The sequence below is a fragment of the Lagopus leucura genome, unplaced genomic scaffold, assembly GCF_019238085.1.
Source record: "Lagopus leucura isolate 7727_CA_CO unplaced genomic scaffold, USGS_WTPT01 Super-Scaffold_100002, whole genome shotgun sequence".
NCBI lineage: Eukaryota > Metazoa > Chordata > Aves > Galliformes > Phasianidae > Lagopus > Lagopus leucura.
The window spans coordinates 73,449,020-73,462,390 of NW_024962263.1; the positions used below are offsets into that span (position 1 = coordinate 73,449,020).

Genomic DNA, 13,371 nt, shown 5'->3' on the forward strand with positions numbered 1-13,371 from the left:
ATCACAACGCTGACAAAACTGAAGGTTCAAACTTCCAGAGTCAGTCCAGAGAAGAAAACCTTTCTCTTGCAACAAAATTAATGCTAGGCCTCATTTAGAAGACTGTAGATCACACTGCTAATTTTGGATGGACTCTCCTGCCACATTCACCGTACAATTTGGAAATATTTTCCATCTATTCTGCCCAATGAAATAACTGTGCGGGCAACATTGTCCTAGCAATGATGTCATCAAAGCAGCTGTGAAACAATGTTGTGAAACATCTGCTGTTGCAGATTGTTATGGGCCTAGTGTGCAGGTTCTTCCTGTTCACTGCTGGTGAGCATGCATAGATAATGGTGGTGACTGTGTTGAAAAATAGTGTTTTGTAGCTGCGAATTTGATCTACCAAATTGTGTTATTGTGCTTTTTGTATCTGCTGCAATTTCCATGGAAATAAATAGCAGACATTATTTTCAGAATGAAATATGTTTCTATTTCCCTGCCCTTTCTCTCTTCTTTTTCAGAGGTATTTTTTTCCAGCATCTTATAAACATCTTTTCCCCTTCTTCATTTCTTTATTTCTTCCCTCCTTGCCTTTCTTACCTCAATAAGAACGCTAACTTGTGCTTTTCCTATTGAATTTGTTGCCACAAATTTGTTGTGGGGTGTTGGCACTACCACAATGTACATGAAGAAAAGAGTAGAAGTAATAATAATAAAAGGAATTTTCACATAGTACTTACACATCCATGCATGCAACTTCATCCATATTTGCTTAAGGAAAATAGAGTGGACTCCCAACAACGTATTACATATTTTTAGAGTTGTACTCACCTCCAGTTAACATGAGAGCACATTTACACATGCAGTTGTCATTGTCAGCATCTTTTGTACTAAATTCAGCACCATGCAGGATCAGGCTACTCTGTTTTCCAGCTGTTCCACTATGACCTTTTAAATAAAGCCTGAAACAGCAAGAGAAAACAATCAATGTCACCAAAAGGAACCATAAAATATCAAGATCTCTTTGCATATGAAGTTTGCCCTGCACACAGTACATTCAGAAACTTTAGAAACATCTTGTGTTTTTGCTCAGTCTCTTCTTTTATTTTAGTAAAATGAGGACATTCAGTTTTTTCCAGTGTATCTGTAGTCCCTGCAGGACATAGTCCCTGCACCACGGCAGAATTGAGCACAGGGAATCCACCTCGGAAAGCATAAGAAAGTGGAAGGTGTCAAAGACAGGAAAGGGAATGAAAAGAGGTGCCCAGAGATCTGCAATACACTGATACAATGATTGAATATTTATGTAGCTGTTCTCTTTACATGATACAAAAACAGTACTTCCTGCTAATGGTAATCATGTTATTAATCCCTATGCTTGAAAGGGTGTTTCATCAGTTTCAGAATTTTTAATTCCATCAGTTACATGACAAGCCAGGAACTTACTTCTGCCAAAGCTGTCTCTGAGTGATGAATGGAAAATAACTAAGAGTTCAAGCCACAGAAGTCTTTCTTAGTGATTTGCAGTGCTAAATATCTCTTTCCTTAAGGAGCCTTGTCAACTAGTTGAAAACACAACCATGACCCAGGAATCTAAGCCCGACTCCAGCAAGTAACGACAGCATTTGCATTGCTCAGCAACGCAATGCCCAAAGTCAAATGCACCAGCTACAAGGATGTTGAATGGGACACTTTTGTCCCACCAGAGAAACAAGAGAGGACATGGCTACGTCTGTCCTGAGTTCACAGCTACAGGGGCAAACACATGGAAATGCTGAGGAAAGAAAATAAGGTTGCATACAATGTTTTTCTTGCCTCCATGTAAGCATCTCTGGGAGACGGACATCATGAGGAGACTGACAATTGCAGCAAAATCTACTTCCTGCACATTGCTACATAAATCAAGTGTCTGGCTTGTAATTTTTTCATAAAACTTTACTGGAAAATGAGGGTATATTTCGCTAATAATGTCTTCATATACATGAAAAAGGAGACAGTATCTCAGAGTCTTCTGGAGAAATATGAAGCCATAATGTCTCCCAGGAGCAAGCCTTATCACTGGGGCCAGAGAAAGGGGAAGATGCATCCTATACTTATCTCACTGAAGCTGTAAAGGAAGGAATACAGGAGGAATAGGGAAAACCAACAACATGATTTGGGATAGATTGCTTTACTAAGAGAAGGTGAGAAACAAGTTTCTTCTAGGGTTATTGAAGAAGGATATGTATGTCTCCGAAATACTGAATGAGTAATGGGCTCAGAAGTAGAACTTAAGCTGTAAAACGGGAGATAAGTGACTTTCTAGGATTTACAGATGGAAGTCGTATCCTAGAAAAATGCCTTCCTAACTTCAACAAACACAGTAAAAAAGAGCAGCAGTTATGATTCGCTGATTGTGGTTACTGCCTCTCAGATTTTGTTCAGTTTAATCCAGTGACTTTGGATGAATAAAAAAGCAAATGCCTTAGACAGAATGTCATTCCTACTTTTGTTTATATGAAGATAGATAATTTGCTTCAAATTGACCATAGTGTCAACAGCAGAAGTGGGGAACATCCCTAACCCAGTCTATTATACAAAATTAGCAGTTAAGACATTGGCATCATTCAGAGATTGGAAGACGAGTCTGTTTACTAGACATAAATTAATAAGATGCAGTTCTCCCACAGAACTTTGTGTTTGAAGATCTTCTTTTGAGAGGGAGGAGAAGGGACATGCAGATACCATATGGCAGCTTTCCTTTACCAAGTACACATACTAGTTTAGTTGCACGCATCTATGGATGTTAGATCCACGCAAACCCAATCTCGTTAAACTTGTAATGGAACCTCGTTACAGAAAAGCATCTTCTCTGTATCCTAGTGAAGACATGTAGGAGGTTTATGCCGTATTACCGAGACATTTCAAGATGTGGAGTTATATAATTACTGCTTGGGGATCTAGAGAGTCTAAAATTCACACTTTCAGACTGGCTTAAACTTCACCTAATTTTCACTTAAATTCGTCCAATGTACTTATTTTCCATATTTAACAATGGAAACAGTAGATGCTTCACCTTAATATATTAAAATAAAAAATTAAGAAAGGCAACTGTCAGAACTATCTTTCCAACAGATACCTTCATTTGATTTTGATGCTGCTTGTCACCTGATCTGAATTTGATGATTAAATAACTTTAGGTTCAATTATTAGAGTAAATTTTATCTATAGATAAGTATATACACATATACATACAAAAATTCTTGGATTAGATGTAAATACTTTGCACAGTCAAATACTTTTGAATGCAAAGAAAGGATAAGGCAAATTGTAAGCCACAAGAAAAGATCACAAACACTCTAAGAAGCCTAGCAAGGAACAACCAAGGAACAAAAGTACAGCAAGATCATTACACTATGCTCTTGTCCAATCACAGTGGCAATTATCCCATAATTGTAATGTTAGTCTATCAAAGCATGCTTTCTTTAGATAAAATTACATTAAGATCTGGCTTTGTTCATTGTTTCTTTGTTCCACATAAAGTAAAGGCTGGAATTGATCTCAACTTCATTCACTGGAATTTTGCCTTGTTTTGCAAGCTGTGCCTAATTTTTTGCAGAACAAAATAAACTTCTCTGAGGTTGTGTTGATAGAAAAATTACTTTTCACATGATATCTACAATCTGATTTCAAAATGCCACTATATCAGCAACACCAAAACTCACAGAAGTCTCATAAAGTCAGTATGAAAAGCGAATACTATTTACTTAAATCAGGAAGACAATGCTAGCCAGGTTTTTTTTTATTAACGATCAACACTGTAAAACTCACTTAGTCCAATAAAAAATATTCTTATACTGTAAGAAAACACTAAAGAAAAAAAAATGTGTGTGTAGTGATGTGCAGTGTTTTCCCCAGCGGGGTAGGCATTAGAATTATTTACAAGCTCTTGCACTGATATTTTATAAACATTCCACTCACAGCAGATTTAATCTTGCCAGTTATGTCTGACTTTCCCTGAACACCATAGACCTCCATGACTTAGCTCTAAACCTGAAGTAAGCAACTGTAGTAGGTTTACCATACTACAGCAGTGAAAAGATGAGACATATTCTGAGGCTACAAGATGAAACAGGTTAAAAAGTGTGACAGCGACCAAAAAAGAGAACAGCTTTAGTAAGGCCGCCATAACATCCTTCTCTCCAAATTGGAAAGATATGGATCTAAAGGGTGGACTGTTTGCTGGACAAGGAACTGGTTGCAAGATTGTACCCAGAGAGTGGTGCTCAATGGCTCAATGTCCATATGGTGATCAGTGACAAGTAGTGTCTCTCAGTTGTCACTACTGGAACCAGTGTTCTTTAATATCTTCATCAATGACATCAACAGTAGCATCGACTACATCTTTAGCATGTTTGTGGATGACACTAAGCTGTGTGATGCAGTTGACACATCAAGGGATAGGATGTCACCCAGAGAGACCTAGACAGGATCAATCAGTGTGCTGAGGTTAACCTCATGAGATTTAACAAATCGAACTGCAATGTCTTGCACCTGGGTCATGGCAACCCCAGCTATTGATAACGCTGGGGACAAAAGGATTGAGTGCAGCCCTGCCAAAAAGGACCTGGAGGTATTGCTGAATGGTAAACTGGTCATGAACCAGTAATATGTCCTTGTAGCCCAGAAAGCCAACTGTATCAAGGGCTGCATCAAAAGAAACATGGCCAGCAGATTGAGGAAGGCAATCTTGCTCCTCTCCTCTGCTCTGGTGAGAACTCACCTGAGTACTGTGTCTAGATGTGGAGTCCTCAGTACTGGAGAGACATGGATTTGTTAGAGCACGTCCAGAGGAGGGCCACAAAAATGATCCAAAGGATGGAATACCTCTCCTATGGGGACAATCTGAGAGAGCTGGGGCTGTTCAGCCTGTAGAAGAGAAGGCTCCGAGGTGGCCTGATAGCAGCCTTTCAAATATGTAAATGGAGGGTAATAAGTAAGACGGTAACAGACTCTTTAGCAGAGTCTGTTGTGATAGGACAAAAGGAAATGGTTTAAAACTAAAATAGGAAATTTAGACTGGATATGAGGAAAACAGTTATATGGTAAGAATAGTGAAGCACTGGAACGGGTTACCCAGAGAGGTAGCAGATGTCCTGTCCTTGCAAATTTTGAAGTCCAGCTGGATGGGGCTCTGAGCAGCCTGATCCAGCTGTAGATGTAGGGATCTGTTCCAACTCAAACAATTCTATGATGCAATGATTCCATAAAGTGGGAATATTTTGCTAAATAGCTTTCTACCTAAATTGGTGTTGCCAAAAGAGTTCGGAATACATGATACGGTAAAGTTGGCACTACACTGGGTCAAAACTTAGGCTGAAGTAAAACAAAACTGGTACTGAAGCAGCTGGTTATTCTGCTTCTGAACTTCCATTCAAACCATATGTGTCACAGTCAACATGATGTGAGATTAGCACATCACTGTCCTTCACTAGAGAGTGATGATTCTGCTGGCCCTCAGTCAGCAGTAGGTTTCTTATAATTTAGGCTTAGTTAAGTTTTTACTGATAACAGAATCAAATTGGTAGGATTGAATCTTTAAAAGAAGCTCTGTATTGCTATCAGGACAGAATTGCCCTGATTTAGAAAAGACAGTGATTAAGGGTGGAGTTCTTGCTTGTACTTATAAAAGACTAAGGAAAAGAAGTCAAAAATAAAAAAGGAAACTCATTTTCCAAACAAAAGCTTAGGGGCAGTTTCGGGATGCCTGCCTTCCCAATTACTCACTGCAGGGAAGTTCTGAAGATCAAGAACAGTGTTTGAAACACTTCTTAGTTTTACAGTTTTGGCAAAAAAGCGAAGTTGTGGTGAAATAAACAAGAAGCCTTCATCTATATACAACGAAATTAAAGTAGCAACAAATAAGCATTGGCAAATAAATATGAGTAAACAGGACTAAGTAAAACGCTAAGTGTGTATATTGAGTTATAAGGACATCTGATGACTTTCCTATGAAATTTTAAGATCATAATGAAGAGCACAGCAGATGATGTTACTTATTTACAGAAAAGCAAATTTGTTCATTAAAGTACCTTAGCAAAGACAGCATACTAAGGAAAAGCAATTGTTATGTCTTATCTAACGCGTGTTAGAAATTCCCTCTGCATTTTTTCCATGTGACTACTCTTGCAATAGCAGCAAGGGATCTATGTAAACAGAAGGTGAGGAAGAACTCTTAAACATACTTTGCTTTCCACCATTCCTAGTATTGGACACAGTTTCTCTATCTCCAATCTCTTGAAAGCAAAGGGAATAGCTTCAAGTTGCACCAACGGAGGTTCAGGTTGGATATCATGAAAAAATTATCCTCAAAAAGAGTGGTCAAGTGCTGGAACAGGCTGCCCAGGAAGGTAGTTGAGTCACCATCCTTGAAGGTGTTCAAGAAAGATTTAATTGTAGTCTTAAGGGACATGGTTTGGTGAGAAAATGTTTGTGGTATGAGAATGATTGGACTCAATGACCTTGGAGATCTCTTCCATCCTTGATGATTCTATGATTCTACATTATATTGTGTGGAAAGAATAATTCTAACAAAAGTTACACAAACATCCTAGGGCAGCCTGAAAAAGTCATTTCAAATTTACACCAGAAACTTATTTTGATCACCTTGATTAGATCACCTGAATACACAAGAATACACAGCTGAGCTCTTTTCACAACTTTTGATAAGATTAATAGATGAACCCAGAATAATTCCAGATGAAGTCCAAAAAGTATTTCTGATAAATGTTCTTATGAAAATTACATCATACATAATGAGACCTTAGAAGATCTAAAAAATAAATGCAATCATAAATCCTTGTGTGAAGACTGTGTGTTAAATGTTATTAATGGTGAAGGAAACTATTACTGTTTTTCAGTGTTTGCTTACAGAGCACTTGTCTTCAATTTTTTTTTTTTTAATGGAACTAGTGAGAGGTCAGTGTCTCCCATAATTGAGATATCAGCTTTCGTTCTATAATTTTTTCCTGAGTCTCTAGAAATCATTAAGTTCTTTGTTTAGAGCAGTCTGTCAGTGAAATAGCTAGGATGTCTGTAAGTCTCACGCAGCTTTGTTGGTCAATAATACACATTTTGTATATCAATAATAAATTAATAATAATGAATTACATTAATAATACATTAGCTCCCAAAATGCTTTTTTTATGGACATACTGCAAGATGGCATGAAGCATTAATAGTAACTGTTATCTCTGAATAGAAAAAAAAAAACAAAAACTTTTGTAATGAAGTTGTATTTCAAATACTTGATAAATAATGTGATAAATAATCACTCTAAGGAAAATCTGCTGTGACTGAGGTTGAAACTGAAAAGTCTGCCAACATGCTGTTAAAAATGCAGCTAGACAAAATATGTTAACGATCTAGAAGGCCTAGGTCAGTATTCAACTTTTCCAGTATTTAGTACTCTCACTTAGGGATAAGGAGAAACATTTCTGAGTACATTTGTGAATTCAGGGGAAACAGTCTCTGCTGAAGAGAATGAACCATCTGTGGTGATCAGGTAATCTTCTGTGAGCTTGAACTGTTCTGAGTTGCACAGTGCAAGGCATTATAGTTGGTGCTTTTGTCCTTCAGATTAGAATTAGATTGCCTGGGCACCCTTTTACATCCTTTTTCTGTTAGAAAAAGTCTTCTTAAGCATAACCTACATTTTCAGGGAAAAACGTTTAATTTATGTTTTAATACAGCAGTAAGTACTATCCTTGTAAAAACAATCAAAATTAAATATAACATTTCATCACAAATAAGGATTGTTTAACTAACAGGAACTTAACAGCAGATGAGATAAGTAAGCATTAAAAGAAAATTAAAAGCTACACTTAAAGAATGGAAAATACACTAGAGAAATTAAAGAAACAATAAAAAATTCAGTCACCACCACTATTACACAACTTTGAGCTGCTGCTAATCCATTTATTTAAACTGCAAGAACAATTCATATTTATTGCTGCCCATCCTGGAATGATACAAAAGTACCTGAAGCATGAAGAACAAGATTTCCAAAGCTGATGTCTGACTGGAGAAAAATACCAATGTAAATATAAAAAATAACTGAATTCTTCCAAATCTTAAATTTGGTTCAAATTGTGTGACTGTTTAAGTAGTAAATTTGTGGATTCTTTATTTAACTTTATTGGACTCCTGGTAGAATTTGTAACTTTGCAAACAGTAGACATGATGGTTCTGTAGAATGTAAAAACCCTAATAAACCTAAATAATGGAATAAGTAGCTCTGAGAACTTCAACAGATTTTTAATTTGGCTCTGAATATTCTTGTGGTCAGCACATGTAAACAATTTCCTCCCACCATCCCTTAAGAAAAGTGTAAGACAAGATGACCTCTGTATTTTTTCCTCTGCGGCTCTGTAGCAATGACTTAATGTTGCAATGATTAAACTTGACATTACTGCAACTCCTGCCCATTCTTCTGTTGAGGCAAGTGAAATGTGTCAGCTGTTTATAACATAAAGATATTAATTCAATATATCCCGACAACATATATATTTCAATTTTAAGGATAAGAAGGTAATATAAAATACAGCATTAAATGAATATGAACAATTTTCCTTTAGAATTCCAGTACAGCCTATGGGACATCAAACTCTACAGGGTAGGTAGATACTTTGTGGGACTGCAAACCATTGAGAAAAAACCTTGTTTCCTCTCTGGAAAGCCAGTGCTACTTCTAGTTTGTGTGCCACACACCTGACAGATCAAAGGAGGGGAACCAATAAAAGGGAAGGTTTCAGATGGTGCAGGATGAGGGGGTGAGTGTTGGCTAATAACTGAGCCATGAAGAAGTAACAGAGCTACACATTACAGCAAACTGTGCAGGCACCCAGTGGGCTTTTCTATGGTACTGGATGTGACCATATAGAAGTAATATAAGAGATTTTGCCTTTTCCTATATTAAATTTCATTGGTAATTGACTCAAGTGCTTTGTAACTTGGGACAAGGTACAATGACCAGGGATAATTAAAATATACCCAGATTTATTGCCATACAAATTTTTCCTACCACAAGGCGGACGGCGTACCATACCACTGTGTATAGATGAACTGCGCTTTGTCACAACTTACAGAAAATGTTTAAAATACACTTTTTTCTGGACAGTGAACAAGCAAACATATGCTTCTAATGCTTGAAATACATGCTGCAGAAGCCACAGAAACAGTCACTGAGGCAGTATAAGCTGCTAAATTTGCAGCTGATGTCAGTAACATGGTGGTGATGGAGAGGAAACATACGGCAACACTCAGTTTTCCTGCAAGCTGGGAAGGAAGCATATTTAAAGGCTACTATGACAATGATGTGTTGAACAGAACTAATTCCCTCTACTCTAATCTCTCACCAAATGCAGCACAAAAGAGATACATTAATCAAATACTACAAATTTCTTTTAAAAATGTTTTTCAACACAATGCTTACAAAAGCAAAATCATTCACAATATACTTTGGTGAAAATCTAAAATGGAGCTTTTCATTTATTAAATTCATTATTTTCTTATTCATGAAAAGTCAAAATCATGCTACTGTCCCACCACCTAATTAAATACTAAGATTTCCTACTGCTGCAGAAACTGCCACTTTTGTGATAATTAATCTCTGTATAATAAATACCATGTTCATTTAGAAAGTATAGAGATTATTTGTATTTTCAAACTTGAAATATTATGTAAGCACTGAATATGTAGTAAGATGATAATACAAATTGTTTTGATAGCACTAAAAATGAGTGAACGTCTTAAAAAATAATAATAATCATAATAATAAAAAAAACAAAGTTAGAACTTATCTGGACATCTGCCCAAGGCTTGGAAAGCCAAATTTACAGAAATTTGGTAAACTTAAAATTTAAAAATGTTTTTCTCCCAGCTCAAGTACAGTTTCTGGGTTTGGCTGAAGGCAACAGCAGAGGTGCCAAAACTGATTCTAAAGGGAATTGTCAGCACAGAAGAAACTCGTATTAGAAAAGTTTGAAAAGATTAAGTAAATTATAAATAAGTAAGCAGACCTCTTGCTGCTTATGTCTATTGATTGTGTATTTTTATTTTAATTTGCTTTCCACTTATTGAAACTTTGGGTTCATTGAATATTGGTTTGAAATTTTATTTAATTGTGAATTGATTAACCCTGCTTGAAAATCCAGTCAAAAAAAACAAAATGATTCCAGTAAAATTTAAATTTAATAATTATTCCAAAATATGCTTTGAGTCCTAAAAAATTCATAGATAAATATATTTTGTTGAAACTCATGTGGATATTTAATAAAAGTGAATTTCAGAAATCCATACTTTAGTTACACTGAGGGTGACATTAATTAACCATTGTCACCCACATGCATTGTACATTATCCTAATTAATTGTTTTAGATAAAATTTAAATGCAAAACTTAATATATCAGCATGTTGATAGTGCTAATTTTTACTCTGATGACTACTGTAGAGATACTAGCTTCTTGTTACCTTGAAGTGTCATTGAAAAATATCATTTGTAGGCCACAGTGAAATATTTATCACAGTTTACTTAATCGAAAGTAATTAATCATAAGTAATTGCAAAAGTTATAAATTTCACAGATAGACCTATCTCAAAAAATATATAAATCTCATTGAGATATGTTGGTGTTTGATACTTAAATTGTATAAGCACATTAACTTAAATTATTGGGCTAAAGAGTACTACATTAACAATGTAGTTTTGTTTCTGTTGGCTTTTATTTGTTTTTACTCTGTGAAAGGCACGTGGAAAACTATGGCTGAAGCTACAGTTATGCTCTGAGGAGGTTATGTAACCCAGGTCCAGGTCTACAACTTAATTATTCCCATTAAAACTTTTCTGTACTCCATTCTATTTTTGCAATCAGAGGAAGAAAACTGTTAAGCTGACATTCAAATGTTGCTTTTTATCTGTATTTACAGAAATGCAAAAGAACATATAATTAACTGCATTTTCCTTTTTTACCCCAATATTTGCCAAAAGCTGTGATGCAAGTAAAAGCTATTTGAGAATGATTGTCATTAATTCCTAAATATTCTTCTGCAAAATACCATTTGTAAGGCCTGATGTCCTACCGTTTTCAGGAATACAGCAGTATCTGTGCACTCAGTGATTTCACATTCTCAGTATTTTCATACTCCCTTCAATAAGAATTTATTACTAGTACCTATTATTACTAAACTTAGTTTGAAAGCCTTTTGACATTAGAAAGTAAATTTCAGTGAGGTGGATAAGTTTCGTACATGTATAATTTTTCACATACCACAGATCTTATATGTATTTGTAAGCATATAAGCAAACACATACACATAAAATTAACAAGAAAATACAACTAACTTCCTAAACGGAGATAGTACATATATTTTTAAAATTTATCTTCACTGTTTGTTCAATTGTGGACATTCAGCCAAAAGTTTGTTGAGCTTACCCTGCCTTAGTCCACCTGAAACAAGTCACTTTTCTAAGGGTCTGGACTATGTTTCAGAGCAGAAAATGACATGATATTTTACTTGATATTGGCCTCTTCCTTAAATATTAAACTATTTTTCTGAAGCTATATGGTCATGATAATATCTCAAGTCACAAATCAGGCAGTGAAATAAGTAATCCTTTAGTAGGCCTGCCCTGTAGGAGAAATGGAGATCAAGAGTAGTATATAGTACAAACTATTCTGCAAGCAACGAGAGCAGGTAGTAAGAATAATGATGAGAGAAGAACAGAATAAAAAAAAAAAATGTAAAACTGAAGACTAGTACTGAGACAATGTCTTCAAATTCCAGGTCCAAAAAAGTCTCTGACATTGAAGGAGCTCCTAAAAGTAGACCAGATCCTGTGATTCACTCTATGGAAACATTTACACTTTTACACAACAAAAATAAAATGTTGTCAATCTGACCATGAACCATTCCTGATGTTCCTTCAGGCTGTGTATTATGGCTAAAGCTGTTGGCTAAAAATAAGAGAAGAACACTAACTAGACCACAGAATTACAGAGCCGAAACATGTATACTAAACTTCCTTTCCAAGAGTGTTTGTTAAAAAAGGTGTAATAGGTGATCACCATAAGAAATGATTTAAATACTGAATTGGATATGTCATCAACTAACTAGCGGTGTTCCTCAGGGGTCTGTGCTGGGTCCAGTCTTGTTCAACATCTTCATCAATGACCTTGATGAGGGGATAATGGCCACCCTCAGCAAGTTTGCTGATGATTCGAAGTTGGGAGGATTGGCTGACACGCCTGAAGGCTGTGTTGCCATTCAGCAAGACCTGGATAGGCTGGAGAGCTGGGCAGAAAAAAACCGGATGAGGTTTAACAAAAGCAAGTGTAGATTCTTGCATCTAGGGAGGAATAATTGCATGCACCAGTACAGGTTGGGGGATGACCTGCTGGAGGGGAGCTCTGCGGAAAGGGACCTGGGTGTCCTGGTGGACGACAGGTTGGCCATGAGCCAGCAGTGTGCCCTTGTGGCCAAAAAGGCCAATGGCTTACTGGGGTGCATTAAAAAGAGCGTGGCCAGCAGGTCAAAGGAGGTGATCCTCCCCCTCTACTCTGCCCTGGTAAGACCTCATCTGGAGTACTGCGTCCAGTTCTGGGCTCCCCAGTACAAAAAAGACAGGGATCTCTTGGAAAGAGTCCAGCGGAGGGCCACAAAAATGGTGAAGGGCCTGGAGCATCTCTCCTATGAAGAAAGGCTGAGTGAACTGGGTCTGTTCAGCCTTGAGAAAAGGAGACTGAGAGGGGACCTGATCCAGGTCTATAAATATCTAAGGTGTGGGGGGCAGAATGGCGAGGCCGGACTCTTTTCAGTGGTGAGTGGAGACAGGACAAGGGGAAACGGCTGGAAACTGCAGCATAGGAAGTTCCGCACAAACATGCGCAAGAACTTCTTTACAGTGAGGTGACGGAGCACTGGAACAGGCTGCCCAGGGAGGTGGTGGAGTCTCCTTCTCTGGAGATGTTCCAGACCTGCCTGGATGCCTACCTGTGCGACCCACTGTAGGGAACCTGCTTTGGCAGGGGGGTTGGACTCGATGATCTCTGGAGGTCCCTTCCAACCCCTACAATTCTGTGATTCTGTGATTCTGTGATTCTGTGATTCTGTGATCTAGATTGAATAAACTTCTCCCATGTTGCCATTGGCAAAATAACTAATTGAAACTATGGGAGGCATCTTCAAAATTTTACGCTATTCTTTATTCTTTGTGAAGAGCTTTACTGTATGGAAAAGAATCATTTCTGACAGAAGTGGAAATAGCCTACAATTAACATTTCATCAATTTTATTTGGATTGTTTGTACTTTAAAATTATTACGCTCTGGCAGTATAATCCTGTTTTACAA

General features: G+C 37.0%; 1 protein-coding gene across 1 annotated transcript in view; it reads right to left on the reverse strand.

Annotated features, from left to right (window-relative positions):
- Positions 1 to 13,371, reverse strand: part of ANGPT1 (angiopoietin 1) — a 167,060-nt gene that overhangs the window by 13,310 nt on the left and 140,379 nt on the right. The window contains exon 8 of the mRNA XM_042870214.1: positions 817 to 947. Coding sequence (XP_042726148.1) covers positions 817 to 947 — 131 coding nt within the window. The remainder of the gene's footprint in view (positions 1 to 816; positions 948 to 13,371) is intronic.